Source organism: Sapajus apella, unplaced genomic scaffold (assembly GCF_009761245.1).
Source record: "Sapajus apella isolate SASKATOON/1434 unplaced genomic scaffold, GSC_monkey_1.0 scaffold178, whole genome shotgun sequence".
Lineage (NCBI taxonomy): Eukaryota > Metazoa > Chordata > Mammalia > Primates > Cebidae > Sapajus > Sapajus apella.
In genome coordinates, this window is record NW_022437118.1 from 1,202,966 (window position 1) to 1,229,131 (window position 26,166).

Sequence of the window (26,166 nt, forward strand, 5' to 3'; positions counted from 1 at the left end):
AACAATTTGACAGGATCGATTAAATAACGAATGTGTTTATTTTTTGACTCTGCAATTTTAATTCTGGAAATTTTCCTGTATATATATATATAAGATGATGTATAGACATGAATATTAGTGATGACACTGTTTATACAAGCAAAAGATGGTCTGTAAAGAACAAGGCATTTAAACTATGGCACACCCACAGAACTAAGTACTATGTAGCTATGAAAAAAATACACAGCTCTCTATGTTTTCATATGGAAGAACTCTGGGAAAAGCTAAGTGGGAAAAGTTACAGAAGAATGTATAGAATATGCAACTTTTTATCTACATAGGGATGGCATATTCTTATTTCCAACCCAATAAATGAATAAAAGACATTACCACAGGGAAGCAGGTGAAGGAACAGAATAGAAGACAGTGGTAGGTGATACTTCTCAATGTTTACTTTTCTGTCTAATTTTGATTTTAAAATTGTGAGATCGCATTATCTTCCAAAATTGAATTATAAGATACAAAGTGGTTCTGCTTAACTCTACTACTTACCTGTAACACAGAGGGGAAAAAGGTTTTTGACTAACTCTTCCTAGCTTCTATTGTTCACATATTTTGGCAGTATGTTATAATTAATTACAAGTGGTTATGGATTTCACATAAGTGTTGCATGTGTTCCTCCTTCAGTGACATAGAATGACGTTTTGGAGCTTAAAAATATATATGTGCAATTAAAAATGTTTGGCAGATCCTATTTGGAAAGCCAAAATGCTAATAATAGTTGATGCGGTAATAGATGACTTATTTGTCCATCTGTAACTTTTCTACAATAAATGAGCACTGCTTTAATAATAAGAAAAATAACCATTTAAAAAATGTGGGGGACTCCAGGCAGTACCCAGTTGGTGATCATCATCTTTGTCCTTATATAAGTGATTTTAGAGTATTCTGACCGGAATCATAGAGTAATTATAATGCAGTTTGGGCTTCAGCAATGCAAATATGTAGTGCTCAAGGTCAATAAAGTGTCATATTTGTTGCTACTTTTTAAAGAACTACAAGTGGCCGGGTGCAGTGGCTCATGCCTGTAATCCCAGCACTTTGGGAGGCCAAAGTGGGCGGATCATGAGGTCAGGAAATCGAGACCATCCTGGCCAACATGGTGAAACCCGTCTCTACTAAAAATACAAAAATTAGCTGGGCGTGGTGCCACGTGCCTGTGATCCCAGCTACTCGGGAGGCTGAGGCAGGAGAATCACTTGAACCAGGGAGTCAGAAGTTGCAGTGAGCCAAGAATGTGCCACAGTACTACAGCCTGAATGACAGAGTGAGACTCTGTCTCAAAAAAAAAAAAAAAAAAAACCTACAAGTGACACATTTAAACTAGTATATACTTAATATGACCATTAAAATGCAAATTTTAAAAAGTGCTATGTAATGTTATAATTGAGGATCACACTTAAGACCCAAAGGGAAAAATATACTCTTTTTTTGTTGAGAAAAGAATCAATCTGGGTCATTATCATATATACACACACACAGGTACACATAAATTCATATATATACTTACATGTATTTAATTTAAAATTTAAAAAATTTAGATAATAGAGATGAGGTCTTGCCATGTTGCCCAGGCTGGTCTCAAACTCCTGAGCTCAAGCAATCCTCTTGCCTTGACCTCCCAAAGAGCTGAGATTACAGGCATGAACTGCCATCCCAAGCCTGGGCTCTTCTCCTTGAAGAGTAGTAAAATAAATGGTAAAACAGCCCAGATTAGGACATTCCACACAGGACATAAAATTGTTTTATTGTTTCAGAAGTTGCAAGGATACCCATGATGACTCATGGAGAGTCATTATTTATGACCCAAGAACAGTTGGCCTGGTCACTTTAATTTGAAGTAAACAATGATAATTATGTCCAAAGAATTGATCAGTGATAGAAAGACCGTGCTAGCAATTTTATTTAAAATCTTACCAATTTAAATAGAGCAATACCCTGACTTTTGTGATAGCAGCTACCAAAAACCTATGGAAGATGCACAATTTGAAAATCCTCAGGAAACAAAAACACTATAACCAGAATTAAATGCACAGCTTATAATTTTCATGATGAATGTCTTTCTGTAAAATGAAGGTTTTAACAGCAGTTATCACTAGGTCACCTGTCTACCTACCCCCAGGTCTCACTATCTTCTCCTCCCACAAGTGAGCACAAGTTAAAGAACCAGAGTTCACACTTGGTCACAGTTGCGAAGGGGTCTTTCCTTCCAAAGCTTCATTCCCCTCATCTTTAAATAACAACTTTGCCGAGGCAGGTAGATCACCTGAGGTCAAGAGTTCGAGACCAGCCTGGCTAACATGATAAAACCCAGTCTCTACTAAAAATACAAAAAATCAGCTGGGCATGGTGGAGGTTGCCCATAATCCCAGCTACTCAGGAGGAGGCGGCGGTTGCAGTGAGCGGAGATCGTGCCACTGCGCTCCAGCCTGGGCATTAAGAGCTAAACTCCATCTCAAAAAAGATAAAAATGAAAATAAATAACAACTTTGTGGGAGTGCTTTTAAGGATTTAATAAATCCACAGGTAAAAATAACCCAACCCAGTGCCTGGAAACACAGTAGACATCAAGTAAATAGCAGTTATTCACGATCAGTGTTTCTCAATCTTAATAAACTCACATTCTCTTTGATAAACACATATATCTGACACTCTTCCCCACTCCTGGAGACATATCTAGGGGGATCTCCCTACCAAGCCCTTGCTGAAAAATCTGCAGCAGGTTACTTTCTCCTAAACCATATCCTGGGAAAATCTTGATTGGTTATTATGCAAAAATTGGATTCCAAGGTCACCTATCACTTGTTTGGGAAATGTTGGGCTAAGCTGGTTTCTTTGCTGAAGAACTTCAAAAATTCTATAACATGATGAGTTACACTATAAACCACTGAAGTAAATCCAGTATGCAGTGCTTCCCAAACTTCTCTGCGAGTACAACACTTTTGGGGCAAGTATCAGACTTTGTCTCAAGAAACACTCTTGGAAAACTCTAGTTAGTGGTCCCCACACCTGGTTGTACATTGCCCTCTGGGGTTACTATCTGAGTAAATGCATTGTTTAGAAAAACTTCCTGGGTAATTCCCACACATCCAGTCCATCGATCAGCTTTTAAAGGCAACTGTCCTGGATTCCAGCATGCTTCCAGATGGCAAATCCTACATCGGCTCTATAGGATTTAATTTAGGAGGAGAAAGCTAAGAATTTAAAAAATAAAACCTATTCAGCTTGTATCAGGCATATCAATTGATAAGTCTGAATAAGATAATTATCACCATCTCAATGTAATTGTTGAAAGTAAGTGGCAATATTAAACTCTGTTTTGCTTCTTAATTTGAAACTTATGAAGATGACAGATTACATAAGTCTGATCAATATCATTCCACTTATCTCAAATAGACATGATGAATTTAAATTAAAGGGTAACAGCTCACAACTCTCTTCACAAATGATGGAACATTTCACCTTAGCTGTTCTTTAGCAACAATTTGGCTTTTACCACTCCAATAATTACATGTAATAAATTGTGAAAGAATGAGCAAAACAAGTCATTTGTTTGTGTGAATGTCTAGGGTTCTTTCAGAAAGGAACAAAACTTTTAAAGAAATGTCAAGATCGAAGCAATGTCATTACTCTATTAAATTATTACAATATAATATATCATGCAGTTACTTTATGAGGAAAATTCTTTCCTTTGGCTTTGTACAGAATCCCCGGAAATGACACTGCTGGCATTCATTAACAGAAAGCTTACTGAGTTTTGTCATTAAGTATTATAGAAGCAGCACTATTCCAAAGGTACCAGAGTGGTTTTGTTACTCTCTCTGAAGGTGAATTTGGTCTAGAGTCTCACTGCTTCTGGGGAAGTGTACCCTTCATTGAGGGGCTCACAATCTTGTCAGCAAACAGACTTTACATCAAGGGTGCCGTCCACATCTAAATGGAAATATGTGTTTGATGACCTTGTGTGTCAGTGTGCACTTGCTTGCTGGAATGCCAGAGGTATAAGGGGAAGGGGCCTGTTGCGGCGATGGGAAAGAGAGGAACAATGTGGAGCATACATTTAAAAATTAAGTTGGAAATGAGGCGGGGAGAAAGGTGTGAGGTTCAGGTATTTGTAGGAAGCCCAGGACATTGCCTTCTTTTCAAAGCAAGGTTGGGTTACTGCTTTCATGCAAGTAGAGCTAGAGATTATATCTAAAGAATCCAATAATGACCAGGCAGATTCAGGGCCTAGAATATAAGAGGCTCTAGACTCTAGGGGCTAAGATAGCTGGTTAGCATATTGGAGCAGATATCAAACTAATGGGGAGTCATGTAGACCCAGGGAAAGGTACTGGATTTTTCATGTAACAGTTCCAGCACAGTTTGATCACCCAGGCTGAGTCATGAGAAGCATCTGGCTCTGTCTCTTCATTTCACACTTGACACTTTAGCCCAGGTTAGGGATAAAGAGGAACGGTCTGCAGGGCTGGACTCCCATTCGGCACATCACACTCTCAGCCTCCAACCACAAGCAGCAAAATTTACCTTGCTGCATGGCTACCTGTTGAATATGTCTTTGCCAATATTTTCTCACTTTGTCTAATTTGTGTAACCAGATGAATAAAGTTATTTGCACAGAAATATACCAAGTTTAATGTTAAAATAAAATACAAAAGTTTTATCTTATACTTAATGTTACTCATCTCCATTAAGGTGCTGTTTAGCAAGCAGGCGTGAATGCTAAGAAATTAGTGTGTAAAACTAAAATTAACATGACTTTGATACATCCAAACAAAATGTTTAGACTTTGTCTTGCTTTGGGTATTCCCCAATGTCAATAATCAGCCCCAATGTTGACAGCTTGCTGAAAACGCAAACAAAAACACAGTAACAAGACCACAGCTACATTTGCATAGGGCTCCTCTGATGAGTTCTGCAAGTTACCTCTTCAAATGTGGGTTTGGGGAACCAAAGAAAAATCACAACAGGTCTTCCCATTCCTCTTTCCTTAAGATTTGACTATTAAGAAAATGACAGCTGGATTCTTCAGCTGTGTCACTAATTGGTTTGGACAGATGACAAACCTTTTTAAGTTTCAGTTTCTATAGGGCAAGGGAGAACTATATTATCTTTAAAGATTTCTTTCAGGGTTTTATATATGATAATTCTATGATTTTCTATAAGTGAGAAACCACTAATATCAAAGGCATTTGGAGTGGGGGAAGCTTAGAAAGCATAGAACATGCACATTTTAAGCAAGGGTGTGTGTGTTGGGAAGGGGTAGGAGGGGCAAAGAGGGAGGAAAAAGCAGTAGTCTGGCAGGGTGGCCTTTCCCCCGGGGCCTGAGCTGCACATCCCTTCTCTCACCACCTGGTGGTGCCAGCGCCTCACCATGTGGCCATGGATCAAATGGGTGGCAACCAGAATTTTAAAAAAGAGGAGGAGGAAGAAATAGAACCTAATACAGAATATCACAGTGCATCACACAAAATGCACGTGTTGTTTTTCAAAATTTAACTTCCCTGTTATATATAGTATATATGCATGTATATAACAGGGCATAATGTACAGTCTTTTTTGATTCATGATAAAAATGGTTTGAAAAACACCACCTTGCTCTTTCTCCTGCAACAAGATGGTAACTCTGGGAAGGACTAGGTCTTTAACTATCTCTTTCCCTCCCCTTCTCCTAGTGCCTCTTTTCCCAGATGGATCTACCTACCTACCTACCTCCCTGCCTACCTACCCCACCTACCTATCTGCCTTCTCCCCACTACTGCCTCCCTCTTGCTCTCCTACTTTCCTCCTCCTTTATCTCTTCCTTTCTCCTTATGATCTGCCCACTTCACTGTTTTCTCACTTATCCCCTATCCACATAGCTCTCTCTCCTCCTTTTGTCTCTCCCCGCATTTCCGACTTGCACTATCTCTGCCCATCACCTCTCCTTTCTCTCCCTCAATCTTACAGACATGGTTTGATAAGACGCAACCTACCTGGGAGTGTGACAGTGGGACCTCTGTCTGCTTCCCATGACCCAGGACGGAGCCCCACTCCCAAACTTCCTATTGCCTCTCTCCAGCTCCCTGCTAGACTTCACCACTTTTCTCCCTTTCAGGGCCTTTGTTCAAACTTTATTCCATCATCAAGGAAGCCGTCTTTGCCTGTAAAAATCCCCCCTCTTATTTAAATTCTATCTCAAATGCCCCCTTCTCCAGGAAGCTTTTCCTACTCTCCAACTGAGGCTATTTTCTTTGAGCTCCATTTGTACCCGCCTCTACTCTATAAAGACAAAGGTCCTTAAGACAGACAGATCAGCATGCACGCGCGTGCACGCACACACACACACACACACACATAAACACACACACAGAGCAAGACAAAGAACTAACTCTGGTTGCAATTTTTCAAAGTGACACCATTTAGACAGATCAATACTACCTAGCTAAGACATGTATTCACCACATAACCCTTGGTCTAGGTGTTAATTTTCTAGGGACTTAGCTAATTAAGTTAGCAAGGTAGTGTCATTCTCAATCCCTTTCTCTCTCAATCTCTCAATCACTCAATACTCCTCCCTCCTGCTCTCCCTCCCATAGGCTGTCTCTGGATTACAGGCACATAACCTGAGCTATTCACTAGAAATGAGAGGAGCATGTTTCTGTTAGACAGTGCTTAATTGCAACTTTGGAATCATACAAGCAATTGGGGTTAAAAAATACCCTTTGATTTTTTTCTTTCATGTTGAGAAGTGACCATTTCTGAGAAGTATTTCTGAAGAATAAATAAGTATTAGGACAACTGTATGGTCCACCAGTAAGAAGCTTCCAAGAAACTGCATCATGTAGAAATTAAATGATTTTGCTCTTCCAGACGGTTCTTATAGTGATGGGGGGAAAAATCATACCTAATGGTCTTCTCTGTTTTAGGGCTTTTACAAACAGAAGATTAAATTATGACTTGAATGGTGTTAACTCTAAGTCTTCAAATTGTAATTTTAATTTTAGTTTATTCATCCATGCATTCACCTATCAAACAAACATTTACTCAATGTTTACTTTTGTGCCAGGCACCTGATTATGCAGTGAAAGATGTTCTCCTCTCTAAACTGCCCCTTAGAGTTTACAATTCCTGCATTTTCTAAGATGGCTAACTGCCATTTTATCTCTTATTTATTAGAGATTTTAGAGGTGTTATATTTTCTTCATTAATCAAAATTTGCATGACACAAGTAGAAAGCATACATTATGAGTGTAGTAAAGCCTCAGTCCACAGATCCTGTAGGAAATTAACATGAAGCTAGATTTTCTTAGATGTTCCCTTAAATTGTGGATAATTTAAACCATTAATTTATTTTTGGTCAATAGCTTTCTAAATGCACTAGAGTTCTTTTCCTTTAGTGCAGAACATATTAATGACTCAAGGTTACCATTAATATTAAATATTTTGCTATGCTGTAACACAGTGGCTGTATTAGGCCCTATCATGGAATATAGAATGATTTGCATCAATAATGAGTAGCCCTTGACCACTGTGATGTTTTTTGGTTCTATTGCCTATTGTTTTTGCAGTTTATCTGTCTTCTTTCCTGTCAGGTCTTTCTTTATGTTGCTGGTATCCCACTACTCGCTCAAGTTCTTGAATCTTATTTGCTGTTTCTAAATTGCTGTGGGCCTCCAAACTATATAATCAAGAGGTAAAGTAGTTGTTAGGGAGGATAGAAAGATGCTTCTATGAAAACGTAAGAACTTAATTTTTGTGACATCTCTTCTGGTTGTTGAGAGGCTACTTGTTATTTTCTTCCTGTTTCTTCATAATGTTCTAAATGTGCTGGGTAGCAGTGTTCTTGATAGTCTGGATTTATTCCATAGAGCATTCTCTATGGTTTAATTTGATTTTTTAAAAGGATTTCTTAGAACTATATGTTGTAACTGGTAGGCAGATTTTAAGCTATTAAGAAAACTACAAAACTATTTACCATGGCTTACCAGTGATATCATGACAACAAAATAAGGCATGATTATGTTAGCTATTTTGTTACAAGAGGTCAATTTTGAAACATATATTCATTCCCCTTATAGAATGATTGGCGAGTATATAGCTCCCAGGAAGTGTATGCTGTGATCTCTAGGCTTCCATATTTAGTCAGTTTGCTAAGAATATGGGAAAAGTGAGACTTGTTGACTAAATCCAAGAGACCAGAAGGCAGAAAAGCAAAGTAACATGACTTACCATTTGCCAGTCCTATGTCTTCTCAGATATCCTGAGGGAGATGGGAAGATACTGAGCTGGGCTCAGATGATGGAATTTGGGATCAATGGTCAAATAGTTTTATTGGGATCTTATCAATGATAAGCATGAGGACATGATATTTCTATGTCAGGAAATTTCCAGATAAACCAAATGAACGGTATTAAAATTTATGATTAAAAAACAAAAGACTGGGAACTTTTATCACATAGTCCAGAAAATCAAAAGGTTATTTTTACCCCTCAAGTTTATTGCTTTAATAATCTGACAAAGTTTGCATGTCATGGGAGCTACATATATTATGTTCTCTTTAAACTGATGCCATCTGTTGACATACCAGGAATTAATAACCAGGAGTTGATAAGAGGGGAATGACTCTCCACCCCTTATCTGGACCTATTACAGCCCAGGATCCCTTTACACCCAATTTTTGCTTGCCTCTTGGTCATTCTTAGCACAGGGCTATTCTACAGCTGAGATACCAAATATGGCAGCCACTTGTTACTTGTGGTCTATTTACATCTAAATCTATTAAAATTAAATAAAATGGAAAATTCCATTCCTTAGTAGCACTAGCCACATTTCAAGTGTTCATTAGCCACACATATCTAGTGCTGCTGTACTGGACGCTGCAGATGTAGAACATGTCCATCATTGCAGAAGACCCCACGGGACGGTGCTGTTCTGGAGTCTTGCCTCTGGGTGGCTGCTACACCTGTACACATGGTCCTTCTATCTCCAACAAGCCTGCGCAACTCAGTAAATGCCTCAGCTAGCCTGACTTAGCACTGCTCTGCAGCAGTGTCCTAAGACAGCGCTAAGAGTTCATGCCAATGTTCTTCTTTGTGTCTTGAGATTCTATTTGTATTATGTATTTTCATTGGTTAGTTATGTAACTAATCATGCCAATTTTTTGCTGATCCTCTGTTAACCACGGAACATATTGTTTTGCATGGTGTGGGAAAGATTCTTAAATCAAGCTAGAAACAATGACTTGTGAAGTTTTAGGGCTCTATGATTCTACTTATTCCAACAAAACAGAGTGTTGGTTGATGTTCTTCCCTCTAAGCTGTCAAGAAATTTGAAATGAGTATGGAGGAAATATTTAGGTTGAAAGAAAACTTCGATGGAATTCAAAATCCCAAGACCACAAAGTGGAATTGATTAGCCTCAGATGAATTCTAATGTCAGGATTTCCCACAAGATTTAATGCGGAGAAGCTACTTTTATTTCTTCAAAGCCAGGTATTCATTCTCAATGAGTACATGAGGATGCTGAGGAGAGATGGGGAGGATCACTGCTGAATACGTGACTTCACTCTCCATTAGGACTTTTGGACAATTACAGAGAAAGGGGAGTGAGTAGGAAAGAGGTCTGACAGCAATTGCCTTAGAACACTCACCAGATAAGATTCACCTATCACCTTTGATCCACTTGTTGGGAACCCCATTGTCTGGTATTTACGGCCCTAAGTGTGCACCTCTGAGACCCTCCACAAACCTACTTGTTATGGAAATCGTAGATCTCTTGGATGTTGCCAAAGATGATATGCTCTTTATTGAGGATCCCAGGGGGGATCTCCTCCACACCACTGGTCATTTCCCACAGGTAGGTCTGTAAGACAGTAACAGTTTCATCACTGGCAAGTCTGGCATGCCATATAAAATACAAACAAAATAAACAGGTGTTTAAACTTGTGGGGCAAGACTCAAACTGTAAATGCATGTAGAGTTGAAAAAGTGACATGTTAAGTAAACATAAGAGAAAGAAAAAATCTGAATATTTCATTATCCTGAACTTTAGCAAGAACACAAACTCCACAGTCTCTTGTTATTTATTAAATGTGTGTGGATTTCAGTATGTGTGTATGGTGGGGGAGACAGGATGCACATTTTCATGCACAATTTAAATTCATTGACTGTGTCATGGTTTCATTTTGAGTTAAGTGCCTTATATACTTCTTTTTCCTGGGTCTAGCTCCAGTCTGAGAAAAGTTTAAACTTTCTTTTCAAAAGTACTTTAAACTCCCATGCAATTATTATTGACTTCAGGAGAAAGATTTCCTCTGGCTGGCTTTTTAATTCATTACTCTCTGGGAGAAGACCAAGAGCACCAAGTTCCAGTTGAGGACTTGATGCTGGCAAGGATGTCATTTTTCCAGTACAGCTGTGAATGGATTACTGGAAGACTCACCTCTAAGCACTCATGTAAATCCCTTACATAAGCCTTCTCTGTCTGGAGTAGTTCAGCCATAATAAATCTAGAAGGAAACAAATGGGCTTTTAGTTGGTTATAGATATAATGTCTCTCTTCCTTAAAACTTCACTTCCCCACCCCAGCATGTATGACATTCTAAAACGTCCTATTTTTCTACTTCATCAACAGGTCTTTTCCTTTCTTCAAAATTCCTTCCTTCTCCTACAAGTATCTTCCTATGAGTCACTCTTACCGTGACCATTGGCTCTGCATCCCTTTAGCAGGTTTGTGCTCAGCTAGGTCCATATTCTCTCTCCCTTTTCCACCCCAGTCCTGCTATTAATACTTGTGATTCTATGGTGATATTCATGTGAGTACAGGCATGCAGGACTGTTCATATTCTGTCTCACCAACTAGATAGCTTGAATCTCAGCTTTCCACATTTTTATTACAGCTCCCAGAATGATGATTTCTGTTCAGTAGAGTTTGTAGATGTATATCAAAACAGTTCTTAGTACCATAATAAACCAGGTTTCAAAGCCAAGAAAAGATGTCCAACACACCGAGATCAGGGTTTAGCAATTTTTCTATAAAGAGCCAGATATCTCTGTGGGCAATTCAGTCTCTGTCACAACCACTCAGCTTTGCTGTTGTCATGTGAAAGGACCCATAGATAATGTGTAAAAAAAAAGAAAAAAAAGTGTGGCTGTGTTCCAGTAAAACCATATATAGACACTAAAATTTGAATTTTATCTAATTTTCACGTTATAGAATATTCTTCTTTTGATAATTCTCCCAATTACTTAAAAATATAAAAGAGAATTTTTAGTTTATAGACTATATAAAATAGCTGGTGTGTCAAATTTGGTCTATATTTGCTGACCTCTGACCTAAATTATCCTTTTAGCTATTTCAATACTATTTTCAATGGGACTAGTTTACAGCATAAACGGATGTGTAGAAAGCAAAACATGCAACCATAAGCACAGTATAAATTAATAATAAGTGACTGCTTTTCACTCCCTGATAAAGAGAAGTGTGTGCTATGCAGCTTTAAAGAGAGGGTTCTTCCTCCTTGGGCCTCTAAAGAACACAATGTGCTTAGACAATTGTTAAACTTATGGTGCATGGCCTCACTGTGGTGTATTCTACTTCATTTTCACAAATCTTTATTAGAAATGGTGCTTGTCAGCTGGCATATGATATGTAATTTAGCACAAACTATTTATTTATACATATGTCTTACATTTTCTATATCAGTTTTTCATGCAGTTCATAATGAGCATCCCTATTTCCAGGTGTTCTACCACATGAACATTTTGAGAAATACTGTCCCCAAAGTGTCCCCTGTTAGAAATTTCATAAGAAATATTAAATGAGCAGCATCTTTTCCTGGACTTTTATCTTGGTGGGATTTTTTCCTTAAAGCAAATATACATTTTTCTATCAGTTGCCTTTCTATTAAAATTGAAGCACTGATTCATCATTCTAAGTGAAGTAACTCAGGAACGGAAAACCAAACAGTGTATGTCCTCACTCATAAGTGGGAGTTAAGCTACGAGGACACAAAGGCATAAGAATGATACAATGGACTTTGGGGACTCAGGGGAAGGGCAGAAGAGGGGTGAGGGATAAAAGACTACACTCTGGATGCCGTGTACACTGCTCAGGTGATGGGTGCACCAAAATTTCAGAAATCAGCACTGAAGAACTTATTCATGTAACCAAACACCACCTGTTCCCAAAAACCTATTGAAATTGTAAAAAATAAAGTGCTAACTCAAAAATTCCTTTTTATAGAAGTTAATTAGCCACTATTTTTTCTATTCTTTGAACTGAACTCTATTGGTAGAATAAAAAGTGTATAAGCTTTGGAGTCACACAGATAGGAACTGAATTACAATCAGAAGTAGGACTTGCCTCTCTGGTTCTCAGACTCCTTACTTATAAAATAGCTGATCACACAGAACTTCTACAAGTATGAAACAAGATCACATAAGCAACATGCCTAGTGCATGGTAGGTGCTCAGGAAACATTTCATGATTAAATGAGCTATAGATTGCTATGAAACTAGGATAGAAGGGAGATCAGAAGGAACATAAACTGACAGGCTTGCCTTTGATTGTACTGCCTTAGGTTTTCTGGAATTGTTCTTTTGCTTCCATCTGCTTCCTGCAGTTTTACCTGTCTTTCTGCACAATTTAGCGCTGCTATTCCACCCCATTTTGTTTTATTTTCCATCCATCCTTTAATTTCTTCTGGCTATTAGGTGTCACAGAAGGAACCAAGGAGGGAAATCTGGTCAGGTGTAGTCCCCTCATTCCCCTCCCAGGTATGTACTGAATTATGACCCCCCTGAAATTCATATGCTGAAGTCCTAACCTCTAATACTTCAGATTTTAGTTTTATTTGGAAACAGTATCACTGTAGTACCAGAGTAGAGTTGCCCCTGAATCTAAAGATTGATGTTATTATAAAAGGGGGAATTTTTGATATAGGCATATATTCTGGGATTATGCCACATGAGCATGGAAACAGCCATCTACAAGCTAAGGAGAGAGGCCTAAAACAGATTGTCCCTTGTCCCCTCACTGCCCTCAGAAGGAATCAACCCTGCTGACACCTTGATTTAGGCTTCTAGCCCCCAGAACTGTAAGACAACACATTTCTGCTCTTTCAACAACCCAATTTGAGGTACTTGGTTACAGCAGCCCTGACAAATGAATACACTCCCCATATGAACAAGCTCTGACTTCACAGAGCAGCTTTAGTTCCTTCAGCTCCAAGGAACCTGTGGTCCTACTTCATCCTGATCAAAGAAACTACACAGAGGTTTTCAATCTTACAACATACTATTTTTTTTTCTAGTAGTTCCCAAACAGTGTTTCAAAACATTCTTCATAAAGTCCTCCAGAAAACTCTGGGTACGTGTGACTCTGTAACGGCAACATAAAGGAAGCAGAGTGTCAAGAAATGGTTTATAAGATTGGCACGGTTCATTGTTTCCTCTTTCCAATGCCCTATAACTTTTGATTAGGGTGAAATATTGGTAGACAATTCCCTACCAAACAACCAAAGAAGAAAAATGTGTTTTGCCTACCTGGAGTCAGGACTTTTCTGAGAGTGGAGCTGAGATACTTAGAGAGCAGAGCAGGAATCTAATGATAAGTTGGTTCCAGCTCGCTAAATAAATTCTGGCCCCTATTCATTCTTATTCTGAGAAAACAGAGTTCAATTTATGAAAACCTCAGGCAACTTCAGATTCTTCCAAAATGTTTGAATCGCAGCATCCTCTACTCTCTTCTTGCCCATTTCCTCTGCCTCATCTCCTCATGTGCTAGTGCTGCTGACCTAGGAGTAAACTTAGGTGGCAGCTTTACATTCTAACATCTACAATTCACTCAATGGACCAATTCCCAAGTATCTATTTCTTCCTTTTGAAATCTGAATACCTAGTCCAGGTGAGGGGAGGGCCCATCTGGCATTGGAATGCCTCCTAAAGCATGCCTTATTTTCTTCTGGCCCAATGGTATATACCCTCAACTTCAAGTAAAGAAATTGATGTTACAGTCCTTATTTATTGTGTGATTTTAGATAATGTCTTGCCCTTTCCTCAAGGTTTCAATTTCTATATCCAATTATATTCTGTAAGATTTTCTTTTTTTTTTTTTCTATTTTGAGATGGAGTCTTGCTCTGTCGCCTAGGCTGGAGTGCAGTGGCGTAATTTTGGCTCACTGCAACCTCACCTCCTGGGTTCAAGGGATTCTCATGCCTCAGCCTCCCAAGTAGCTGGAATTACAGATGTACACCACCACACCCAGCTAAGTTTCACATTTTTTTAGTAAAGACAGGTTTTTTTTTTTTTTTTGAGACGGAGTTTCGCTCTTGTTACCCAGGCTGGAGTGCAATGGCGTGATCTCGGCTCACCGCAACCTCCGCCTCCTGGGTTCAGGCAATTCTACTGCCTCAGCCTCCTGAGTAGCTGGGACTACGCACGTGCCACCATGCCCAGCTAATTTTTTGTAGTTTTAGTAGAGACAGGGTTTCACCATGTTGACCAGGATGGTCTTGATCTCTTGACCTCGTGATCCACCCGCCTCGGCCTCCCAAAGTGCTGGGATTACAGGCTTGAGCCACCGCGCCCGGCCCAGACAGGTTTTTGCCATGTTGGCCAGGCTGATCTCGAACTCCTGGCTTCAGGTGATCTGCCCACCTCAGCCTCCCAGTTACAAGCATGAGCCAGCATGCCCCGCCTGACTATGAGCTTTTCTTGATCAATAATTATGTTATCCTTATTATTCTCCTAGTCTTTTGATTCATACAAGAGAGTATAAAATACCTCGTTTTCAAGGAGTCTACAATCTAGTTAAAGAGGTATGCTTATGAACTGGTTGAATAAGAAAATGGGAGTTGGTACAGAAAAGAAGTAAAGGAGTTTATAAAGCAGATGGTCCAATGACAGTGGGAGTTGTAGATAAAAGATTTATAGAGGCATATGATATGAACTGGATTTTAAAGAATTAATAGGACTTACAGAGAGCAAAATAAAACCAAACAGAAAAAAAGGGAGGGAAATGAAAGGGAAGAAAACAAGCAGAAAGGAGAGCATTCTCAATTATATACAACTTATTCTTAGACCCGAGAGGAATCAGTAAAAATGATCTGACTGAAAGGTGTAATCTCAACTAGAAAGTACTTTGAAGTAAGATTGACTTAGGTGAGGCCAAAAGATAGCACCTTGAGGAGTTTTATCATTATTCTGGAGGTAGTAGCAAACCATTTAAAATTTGAAACTGGTGAGAAACATAATGGAAAGAAATCAAAGAAGATTGAAGAGTCAAAGCTAGATTAAATTCTGGCTTCAATACTCACCATCTGTGTGGTTTGGGGAAAGTTACTTGGCTTTTCTAAGTCTTACTACATGTAAAATGGGAATAATCATATATACTCGAGAGAAGTGATAGGAAGATAAAAAGAGAAAATGTATGTGAAGGCACTTTATGTAACGTTTAGGACATAACAAATGTAGGTGCTCGTTGTAGGAAGAGTATTGGTATTAGCAGTAATAAAATGTTACTCCAGAAAGGTAAACTTGGCATCGCTGTGCAGGTGAACTGGGCAGGGACTAGCACCAGAAAAGCTATGGGAAGTTTTTGCAAATAATTCAGATTTCTGATAAAAAAAAACTAGAGGGTCAGTGACACTATCAATGGGAATTAGAAAATCAGAAGGGAGAGGCTGGATGCAGTGGCTCATGCCTATAATCCCAGCACTTTGAGAGGCTGAGGCAGGCAGATCACTTGAGATCAGGAGTCAGAGATCAGCCTGGCCAACATGGTGAAACCCCATCTCTACTAAAAATACAAAAATGAGCTAGGCATGGCGGTGCACGCCTGTAATTCCAGCTACTTTGGAGGCTGAGGCAGGAGAATCACTTGAACCTGGAAGATGGAGGTTGCAGTGAGCTGAGATCATGCCACTGCACTCCAGCCTGGGTGACATAGTAAGACTCTGTCTCAAAAAAATTAAAAATTAAAAAATGTAAAAAAAAAAAAAAGAAAATCAGAAAGGAGAATTAAAGGAAAAGAAAAAATATTTGGTTTGTTCCATGTCATTTCGAGCTTGTGAAGTAAAATGTGATGATCCATGAGGAAGGTTTTGTCTACGAAGTCACTGATATATGAAGAGAATTCAGGTGAAGGACAGACTGGAGAGACTTAAAAGCCTTCAGAGGGAACCCATATTCTCAATGCAAACATTATGTCTATCTATCCCAATCCCTGTAGGTGGTCACGAGGACATATTAAGCTATCCAAAGGGACAAGTGGTGGTGAAAGCCCAGCATTGTCACTGGAAACCAGTTAGCTGGGCGGAAGCCAACACGTACTCTTTCTTCCGGGCTGACTTCCGCTTCTCTTCATTGACCTCATGGTTGGCATCCCGCAGCTTGACCTCCCGATCCGAAAGGCTTGCTGGGATGATGTCCAGCTCCAGGTCCTTATTATCCTGCACATGGAGGGATCACAGAGGTCACCTTGCGATGCTACGGGAGAGCAACTCACTCGAGGTGAGGGAGGTAGTAAAAGGGGGAAAAAGATATAATGGAGAAGGATAAAAACATGAGGGATCTTAGAGACTCACGCCCATAAGCACTCTTCTTCATGGGATCATTATTATTTTTTCAAATAAGAAAAAAAAAAAATGTTCAGGTCAAATGTTTAGGGTAAATATCCACAGTAAGGTCCGGGCGCGGTGGCTCAAGCCTGTAATCCCAGCACTTTGGGAGGCCGAGGCGGGTGGATCACGAGGTCAAGAGATCAAGACCATCCTGATCAACATGGTGAAACCCCGTCTCCACTAAAAAAATACAAAAAATTAGCTGGGCATGGTGGCACGTGCCTGTAATCCCAGCTACTCAGGAGGCTGAGGCAGGAGAATTGCCTGAACCCAGGAGGCGGAGGTTGCGGTGAGCCGAGATCGCGCCATTGCACTCCAGCCTGGGTAACAAGAGCGAAACTCTGTCTCAAAAAAAAAAAAATATCCACAGTAAGAAAAAACAATAAATACATTTGATAATTAGGTATCTATTTCCCCAAGGCCTTTGGTCCTAATTAAATCTACACACATCAATAAATTAGTCTAAGGCTGATTCTTAACCATTTAAAATATATGTGAAACAAAAACACATAAAGATATAAAAATGCCATTCATTTGTCAAAAGAAAATAATCAAACCAAATATATTTATTTAAACAAGTGATTTCCCTTGGAAACAGAAAGCTAAGTAACAGAAAAATGGCTGACCTTTCTCATCGCTCATCCCTGCTAATTTTAACCACTATTTGGTATTTATATATGATGGAACTTCCTAGATAAATACTCACAGATTAAAGCCTGGGGGAGACATTAACTCTCTTAACTTTAGGTGGTTTGGCCACTTCACTCTCTATGCTGCTCTGCTTCAGATCATGAGCCAGTTTGAAGATTTAAGAACTAGACATCCTAGGATTAAACTGCCAGGCTGTATTTAGCTCTTAATTCACAGGTTACTAATCCCTATTATAAAGAAGAGATTAAAAGTCTATCTGCCCTGGTTCATGGCAAATTGTACCTCTGTTCAGTTGAAACGTCAAATAACCCTTGTACAAATGGTACCCCTTATTCTTTAAAAAGTACTATTATATATACTGGGGACTCTAATCATTTGCTGATTAACATAATTGGGTGGAAGACGGCATTTATGAAGCCAAGATAAAGCTTTTAGTTCTCAAAGTCAACAGTTAACACTATACAGAGAAAAACTCTGTTCTGTAGCCATAGGCCCCAACACTGGCCAGTCGATTTTGTAATGTATAGAATACTAATCACAGGAGGCTGGAGGTTAATGGATCAGCAACATCCACCTGCCACTCCCCACTAGAAAAGCCACACAAGGCAAGTCTTCTAGGGGTCAACAGCTCAGAAGTACTGCTCTGGAAACATGCTTTTCTTCCATGATGACAAGGGCAATGGTGCTCAGGGAGGTGAGAAGGGAGGATGTCCCGAGGCCAATGCCCCTGCCTACCTCTGTGTTGACTCCTAGGGCTTTCTCCAGGGAGTACCGGTACTTCCCCATCCTCAGGGAGAAATCTCTGTAGTGCTTGTCCACCGTGGTCACCCATTTCCTTATCTCCGTGGCATGAATGTGGCCTTTTTCCACAAAGCTATCGGCCAGCTGAATCAGAAGCTTCACCTTCTCCTTTGTTTGCTGCCCCAAAAGATGGCCTTAAGTTATTGGATTACATTTATTCTCCTGCCCCTTCACCCCAAATCCTCTTTTCCTGTTCAGGGCATCCATAGATACCTCATAGCTGGCTACCTGGGTTTGTATCCCAGCTTTATCACTACTAACTGGGAGATTTTGAGCAAGTTATTTAAACCTTCTGTGCCTCCATTTCTTCATCTGCAAAAAGGAAACCATAATAGTACAGTCGTCCCCCAGTGTTGTTGGTGGGGGGGGGACTGGTTCCAGGACCCCCCATGGATACCAAAATCCAGATACTCAAGTTCCTTATAGAACAAGTGTTTGCTTATAACTTACCCACATCCTCAGGAACACTTCAAATCATCTCTAGATTACTTACAATACCTCATGCAATGTAAATGCCAAGTAAATAGTTGTTATTCTGTATGGTTTAGGAAATGACAACAATAAAGTCTGTATATGTAGTACAGACACAACTATCCATTTGAAGAAAACATTTTCAGTTCATGGTTGGTTGAATCCCGTAGATACAGAGGGCTGATCCTACTTCAAAGAGTTGGTGTATTAAATGAGTTGATAAACATAGAATTCTTAGTACAGTGGAACACAGTAAGAACTCAGTAAGCCATAAACATTAGCCATTATTATTGATGTAAGAATCTCTTACATTAGTACGCTTTACTAATTTGCATAGTGTATTACTGTTTCTGAAAGCCATTTGAGATTTGATGCATCCTTAGGAAGCTGGTGGAGGGAAGTGATGCAGGTCTCTTTGAACCACAGATGAAAAAAATCTGAGGCTTAGAGAGGCTTAGGGTTGGTCCAACTTCATACTACCAGTAGGCAACAGAGCCTATTTATCTCTGCCCTTTAGTTCCTAGTGTTCCCTCCCGCCACTGTACCAGTTCTAAACATCATGTAAGTTGGCACATGCCAGGATCTAAATAAATACAATGAGCAGATTTAAGAGTTAACTCTGTCCCTGTCACCACCAGAATCTTGTCTTTAGTTTCCATTAGAGAGCAGGAGAAAGAAGTTAATGAAGCCACCATCTATCACAGGACTAGGTAAAGTAGAACTCTGATGTTTACTGGGTTAATTTCATTTTTAGCAAGAGTTTGTTCAATACCTAGTTGGTCAATAGTACTGGGTAGAGAGCTATAGGGCTAGGCTTGGGGGTTAAACAAAAGGAAAAAAATGTTCATTTCATACAGAGTAGTTAAATAACTCAGGGCATTATATAATTGAATGTCAAAATGGGAGAATGTAGAGTTAACACTATAGGAATTTTAAAAGGAGAAAATGAAGGTGGACAGGCATGGGTGGGGAAGGTCTCATGGAGAGGCAGTACTTAAGCTGGGAAAGACACGGGAATGAGAGAGACATCCAATAAGCAGACTGCTGCTCATTTTTTTTTAAATCTCAAGTTTGGATTTTCAAACTCTAAAACTGCTCAGGAAAAGGAAAGAATGTTTAAATACTACTCTAAGAAGAAAAATTGTCTTTTGGACTGGAGGTAAGTAGGTCCAAGGTTTAAACCATGCTACAATCTAACTAACAGGGAAACTGAGGCAGGACATCACTGGAGATATAGGAGAAAAAACAAAAGAGCCCTTCTTTCTTTATTCTATTATCCTCATCCCACCTGCTCCTTCCAGGCTCATCTATAGCTCCTCCCATGAGAGACCAACCCTCCCAAGAAATGCCAGAAAAAGAGGGCTTCAGAGAGGCGAATGGAGAGTGCTCTGCCTGCTGCACGCATGGCCAGGGACCAGGGATCCAGCTCTCCAGGAGCTCACTCAGTATATAGGAGCTTCTTCTATCTCGGGACAGTAGGCTGGTGCCTGACATTAGGAGATAAAGGCCAGGAGAGCTGTGGTGTGAAGGAAAGGAGGTGGGTGTGAAGACAGCAGAAACATCTCCTCAGCCATGAAAAGGCAGAGTAATAACAGGGAATTGGTTGAGAATTAGCAGATTATATTCAAAATAGAATCTACTTAATTCTATCTAAACTATAATTACTCAACTCCTCTTTTTAATCATCTTATTCATATGTGTATCTCCAGTGTCTAGGCATCCTGAGAACTTTCATCTTACTGCATGTAGGGTGTTTTTTATTTTCATTTTTCCTGAAAACAGTTTTCTTTGGCTTTATATTTACTTAAACACCAAGTTTTATGAAAAGTCTTGGAAATACATATTCTCTGCTCTTGGTAAAGTGACTCCACCAATGAGAAAGGGTTTTACAGCCAGTTGATGGCAGCAGCCATATTAGGGCAGTTCTATCAGAGAAAATTATATCCTAAAGCATCAAAATTGTGATTCAGAGTCAACAAAGCAAATGGTTTGTGACCAGGAGTATTCTAGGTATGTGTGGGGCCTAGAGGGGCAAAGAGACAGTAAAACGAGCAGTGTAGACAGGACTTTCCCCATGTGGCCCCACTTACCTTTGCAGCAGCCCTGTCTCCACTGTTCTCCATTCCCTACACTGCAGCCATGTTGAATGTCACATGCCCTTCCTGCTGTGATGAGTGGTTCCTACTCATCCCTACTCTTGATCCAATACCCTTTTTCCTCTCCTCTCCTCCCCACAAGACAAGTGGGAGAGGCCCTTCCCAGTGCTCCCACAGTATCACATACATGCTTCAATTTTAGCATATATCATATTATTTATATGTCTTCTTTATTAGACCATGAACCCTTAAGTATTACATCTTATTCTTTTGTGTATCTCCAGTGTCTAGAAAATAGTAAGCATACCATCAATGTTGTCTGAATAAATGAATGAGCAAATCTTGTGTTTGGAGGTGAGTAAAGCTAGATCAGCAAGAATTAAAGGTTCTTTTTTGGAAGAAGTAGATGATAAATTTGTCCTATGAATTGGATAAGCCCACTGAGACACCAACCATGGCCATGGTCCCCACTGGGGGTATTCTAAAATGTTTTCTTATACATAGATGATTGTGGTAGCAGCACATGACCTGCTAAATGCCTGGTTACAGCTTTTGAGATAAGAGGTAAAAACTTGTCTTATGAGGGCAGCCCATCAAGGTGCAGCCAGTAACTTCTATCTAAGGTGTGCTGGCCTAAAAGCTATGTCTAAATAGGGTGTGGGTTAACTGAGGTTGTTTCCCTGAGGATTTAAACTGCACAGATAGGGATCTAGTGATTGGTTGCGAGTAGAAGTGAAATCACAGAAAGCAGAGGGGAAGAAGAAAAAGGAAGCTGAGGCATAGAAATGGTAAACATTACACAGATTCTGGTGCTCTGCTCTGAGACGGGGACCAGATGATGTGACTGCTTGAGCTGCCCTTGGTCTCAGGTGACATTCCAGTTTTCATGTCCAGAGGTGACACTATGCCACATTTCTCGTTCTTCGCATGGGGCTGAGTCACTGAGCTTTTTCTGGGTTTTGGGGAGGTTCAGCCACGTCGCTTCTCTCTTCTTTATTTCTATACATGGTCATACAATATCTTTTCCCTTTCAACCTAAGCCCATCTGAAACTCAAATCTTTCCTCCGAAGACAGTAGCTTATATAAACTAGTATAATGGGGATCAGATTGCAGCAGTTCTTGAATGATACATTCAGAAGTATGGACATGATCTTGTGGCCAGAAGGGAAACTTTGGGTACCATAATTCATCTGGGCCAGGAAATCTAGACCTGAGTCCCTTAATATATGTTTTGCCTTTCCATTTTGAATTCTAGTTATCTGCTGGAAAAGACAGAGGTTCAAAAGAGGGATTCAGTGATTCTATTTTTTCTATTTATCCTTCTCTCTTTCCCTCCCATCCCTCTCTTTTCCTCCTTTCCTTTCTTTTTTCCTTTGGTTATAATCTTCCTCTAATCAGTGAGCCTCACTCTGAATAAACTTTTTAAAAGCCCTTTTGACTTTAGCACATTTTACAAGTCTTTTAGATTTTGTCTTCTTGATAGTAATCTTATAATCTCATTATAATCTTCCATATTTGCCTTTCATTATTGATACTCCTTATAATGAGATAATCATAAGGAATATTGATATTCCTTATCAATGTATTTTTTGTGACATGAATTTACTGAGCTCCTCGTGCAAGTGAACAGGTTTCTTGAAACACATCTTCTGATTCATTTGGCAGGGGACTGTTTGTTATTATACATAAAAGAACCAAAAATTTCCATCACATACAAGCTACATTCCTCTTAAGAGTCTCAGAAAGGCCAGGCGTGGTGGCTCACGCCTGTAATCCCAGTACTTTGGGAAGCCAAGACAGGTGAATCGCCTGAGGTCAGGAGTTCAAGACCAGCCTGGCCAACATGGTGAAACCCCGTCTCTACTAAAAATACAAAAATTAGCCAGGTGTGGTGGTTAGCACCTGTAATCCCAGCTACTTGGGATGCTGAGGCAGGAGAATCACTTAAACCTGGGAGGCGGAGGTTGCAGTGAGCTGAGATCACACCACTGCATTCCAGCATGGATGGTGAACCTCCGTCTCAAAAAAAAAAAAAAAGAGTTTCAGGAACAGAATCATGCCTATCTTTTACCTGAACTGTTTAGATTCTACCTCTCTCGGTCTAAAGTATTGTCTGACATCCCCAGTGTCGGACACATAGACCAAAATGCACATAGACAAAAAGTATATGATGTATCTTCCCTTTCCTTGCTATCTGAATCCCAAGAAAACATAATTTAGTTCAGCTAAGGCTCCAGTCGTTTTCATTACTGCTTAATTTTCTTTTGTCAAGATGAATTAAGTCCAGTTTATCTCATGGCTTCTTTCATTTTCAGAGATGAAGTCACCAGCTTTAAAAAGTATTTTCTTGGCCGGGCGCGGTGGCTCACGCCTGTAATCCCAGCACTTTGGGAGGCCGAGGCGGGTGGATCACGAGGTCAAGAGATCGAGACCATCCTGGTCAACATGGTGAAACCCTGTCTCTACTAAAAATACAAAAAATCAGCTGGGCATGGTGGCGAGTGCCTGTAGTCCCAGCTACTCAGGAGGCTGAGGCAGGAGAATTGCCTGAACCCAGGAGGCGGAGGTTGCAGTGAGCCGAGATCGCGCCATTGCACTCCAGCCTGGGTAACATGAGTGAAACTCCGTCTCAAAAAAAAAAAAAAAAGTATTTTCTTAACATTATTAGTTATTGGCAAATGCAAATCCAAACCACAATGAATACCATTCCATACCCTCTAGGATGGCTATATAAAAAGACACAATAACAAGTGTTGGTGAGGATGTGGAGAAATTGGAACCCTTACAAATTGCTGGTGAGAGTATAAAGTGGTATAGCTACTTTGGAAAACAGTTTAGCAGTTCCTCAACAAGTTAAACATAGTAGAACACCATATAACCCAGCTATTCCACTCCCAGGTATGCACATAAGGGAAGTAAAACATATGTTCATGCCAAAATTTGAATATAAAGGTTTATAGCAGCATTATTCATAATAGCCAAAAGCTGGAAACAACCCAAATGCCTGTCAACTGATGACTGGTTAACAAAAAGAAGTATATCAATGAAATGACATGCTATTCAGCAATGAATAGGAAAAAAGGATTGATACATGCTATAAGCAGGGATGAATCCTGAAAGCATTAGGCTAGGGGAAGTAAGCCAGTCACAAAAGACCTCATATTGTATGATTCCATTTCTATGAAATGCCCAAACAGGCAAGCCCATAGAGACTGAAAGCAGGTGAGTGGTTGCCAGGGATTGAGGGGAGTAGAGAAAGGAGAATGACTGCTAATGGGCGAGGGGTTTCTTTCTAGGGTAGTGAAAATGTTCTGGAACTAAACAGTGGCAATGTTTGCACAACCTTGTGAATATAGTAAAAACTATGGAATTGGAAAAAACAAAAAACAAAATAATCTAAACAAGTTTTAATTTTAGAAGAAATGGAATTCTTCCAAGTGTCATGATGACTAAGCTTTTCCATCCCCATGTGCCTTGACCCTGATACATTTTTAAACCCATAATAGGAAAATATCTTTCTATTTTTTTAATGGACTGTCTATAGGCATATCACAATATGAATATTATGTTTTCCTTTTTTCCTCATCCAAACTTTTTTTATCTCATTTTTCTTATATTTGTGAACTTTTATATAGAAAGTATCTTTTTATATGCAATGTTTCTTCTACTTGATATGTTCCTTTGGAGCAGAATATCAAATTTAATGAACTCCACTACCCTATTCAACCATAAGGGCCACCATATGTATTCTCTTGTGGTTAAAGGTCAATTTGGTTTCCATTTCAAATTCATTTTATTGGTTATGAAGATTATAATCAAAGACAGCTGATTAGAAGAGGTTTACCTCTGGAAAGTGGGACTAGGGTGGGGCAGGAGGCTGCTGCCTCTAATCAGAAGCTCCTCGGCTGGGATTGTTAACCTGTAGATAGTCTAATATGAACAACCCTGAGATTTGGAACATAATAGCTATGTCGGGAGGGACAGAGAACATACAAAGCCAAAGTAGAAGACTGACATTAAATATAACTGAGGGGGAGTGATCTACTCAAACTTCCTTTTTTCCTTATATTCCTGAATGGTTATAGCCTCCCTTGAATGTGTAAGATGCAGTCAGGTAACCTAAGGAACTCAAGATGAATAGTGTGGTTCTTGTCTTTCAGTATCCTGTTGGCTTACACAGGACATAACATTGCATATATTACTGGAGGAGAGATGGTCTGTGCCAGGTGAAGGGTTATACGGACAAGGGCTGTAGCGCAAGGATGAGCTGGATCATATCCTGGTATGTGGGCAGGATCACAGAGGAGGAGGCTCTAGAGTGGAAACAGGGGATCCTCTTAAAAAGCACAAACTAGAGGGAAGGAAAGGGTATTCCAGGCAGAGAAATGTACCAAAAAGGCACATAGACCAAAAAGTATATGATGTATCCCTCAGAGGGCAAGAGAACACATCCATTCAGCTGGAGCATAAATTCTGAATAAAATAATAATTGAAGATAAAGTTAGGGAGGTAGGGTGGTACAGCTGTAGAGTTGTGCAGTATTATCCTAAAGGAATTGGAAAATCATTAAAGTTCTTGATCTGGATGGTTATATAACCAACGTAGCATTTTAAAGATGAACAGCAATGAAGGGCAGGATGGATAGGAAGGAAGGAAAGGCCAAAGGCATGCAATCCAATTAGGAAACTACTACAGCTTAGGGTAGTAGCTACATGAATGTGAAAGAGGAGAAACATATGAAGAAGGTTACAAAGGAAGGATGAATAAGATTGACTGAATAATTCTCCACATTACCATGTTGATTACGAAAAGATTTTGACCCTATGAAATTCTGGGTATCTGCTGTGATCCATCCTATGCAGACAGAAACACCAATGGATCTGATACTATTCAGCCTGTCAATGGCTCATTATCGACCCTATTTAGAGAGGGGCGGATAGAGCCAAACTTGTTCATTCACAAGCCATTTTAATTTGGATTTGAATAGGGTTCTGTGCATCTGCCACTTTCTTTGTGCTGTTTGCTTTTTGCTGGTATTGAAATGAGTCTCTTATCTGTGCTAATAGCTTTTCACATTAGGGAAAAATGCCCAAAGCTCACAAGGTTGCAAGGAAAGGCTCCCCAGTATGGAGAGTCCATAGGATAGGATTCATAGAGTAGATAATCACTTCTGAAATGTCAGTTCAGGAATGAGGCTAAGGGCCTAATTTTGTCACACCAAACTAGAGGAACATTCCTTATACTGCCCGAGGGATCTCTTGGTAGGATATGTTTCCCACTTTGACCCCAATAAGAACATCTCTCAACCTGGGAAGAGTGTCTGCTATGTGTAGAAGTGATGCCAAAAAAAGGCTCCTATGTGGCAAGGAGCCCTGTGTGAGAGATGAGGATACTGCAAAGAGGAACTTGAGACAGATCAGATTTTCATTCAAATCCAAGTATCCTCAGATCAAATCCTGGCTGTGAAAACATGAAAATCAGGTATCCTTCTATTATAGCCTTC

General features: G+C 39.7%; 1 protein-coding gene across 1 annotated transcript in view; it reads right to left on the reverse strand.

Moving 5' to 3' along the window:
• The window catches only part of KALRN (kalirin RhoGEF kinase), a 602,830-nt gene that overhangs the window by 253,427 nt on the left and 323,237 nt on the right, over nucleotides 1-26,166 (reverse strand). The window contains exons 22-25 of the mRNA XM_032268307.1: nucleotides 18,030-18,212; nucleotides 16,354-16,472; nucleotides 10,462-10,528; nucleotides 9,773-9,882 (exon numbers count right to left, since the gene is read on the reverse strand). Of these exons, the coding sequence (XP_032124198.1) occupies nucleotides 9,773-9,882; nucleotides 10,462-10,528; nucleotides 16,354-16,472; nucleotides 18,030-18,212 (479 nt within the window). The remainder of the gene's footprint in view (nucleotides 1-9,772; nucleotides 9,883-10,461; nucleotides 10,529-16,353; nucleotides 16,473-18,029; nucleotides 18,213-26,166) is intronic.